The sequence below is a fragment of the Myotis davidii genome, unplaced genomic scaffold, assembly GCF_000327345.1.
Source record: "Myotis davidii unplaced genomic scaffold, ASM32734v1 scaffold399, whole genome shotgun sequence".
NCBI classification, from domain to species: domain Eukaryota; kingdom Metazoa; phylum Chordata; class Mammalia; order Chiroptera; family Vespertilionidae; genus Myotis; species Myotis davidii.
In genome coordinates this window covers 5,178,569-5,179,323 of record NW_006292094.1, presented here as the reverse complement: position 1 = coordinate 5,179,323, position 755 = coordinate 5,178,569, and the positions used below count along the sequence as shown (strand labels likewise).

The 755-nt window shown below is 63.3% G+C and overlaps 1 protein-coding gene across 1 annotated transcript in view; it reads right to left on the bottom strand.

Moving 5' to 3' along the window:
* TNRC18 (trinucleotide repeat containing 18) overlaps positions 1-755 on the bottom strand; it is a 70,330-nt gene that overhangs the window by 54,840 nt on the left and 14,735 nt on the right. The window contains exon 11 of the mRNA XM_015565149.1: positions 3-39. Coding sequence (XP_015420635.1) covers positions 3-39 — 37 coding nt within the window. The remainder of the gene's footprint in view (positions 1-2; positions 40-755) is intronic.

The following is a 755-nucleotide window of genomic DNA, read 5'->3' as shown; positions in this document are numbered from 1 at the left end:
GCGGCGGCAGGGCTGGAAACGGGTACCGGGGCGGGATATCTGCAAGGACACGGAGGTCAGCGGCCTCTCTGCCTGGCACGTCCGCCATCCCCGTGCCCTCACCACACCCACCCACCAGCCAGGACAGGCCTGCACCCCCCTCTGCTCACCAGGATGTCACCCAGGGGGCATCAGCCACCACCCTGTCCCCAGGTGTCCTGAGACCCAGAACCCACCGGCAGCACTTTCTCTAGCCCCTCCCCCAGCACCAGGGCCGGGCTGGTTTGGAAGCAAAACCTAATGAGACCCCAAACAGCCCCACCCAGCCTGTGTCTCCGGCCTCCATTCCACAGGGATTGCCCGCCCCGCCCCGTTCAAGCGGAGTTGGGCATCCAAGTTGTTAAAAAAGTAAGTGTAATACCTCCTCCCCCTTTGACTCTGAACTCCTGCCCTCGAGTGACATGTCCCCAAGAGCAGGCGGTGGGAGCGAATCTGCCCGGCACACCCAGACCCTGCCCAGAGCCGGGCAAATGGCAGGAGCTTCACAGTAACCCCAGCAGGGCAGGCGGATGCAGGGCAGCCCAGGGCCAGGCACGCGCTCAGTGCTGACCGTCAGGGTGGCATCAAGCCTCCTCAGAGAGGGGCAGCCACTTGCCCAAGAGCACACAGCCAGCTGGTGGCAGAATCTGAATTGAAACTCAAGTGGTCCCATGCACAAGCCCACACTCAGCCACCAGGAAGGAGGAATGTATGCCTGAGGTCCCATGCAGGCCACC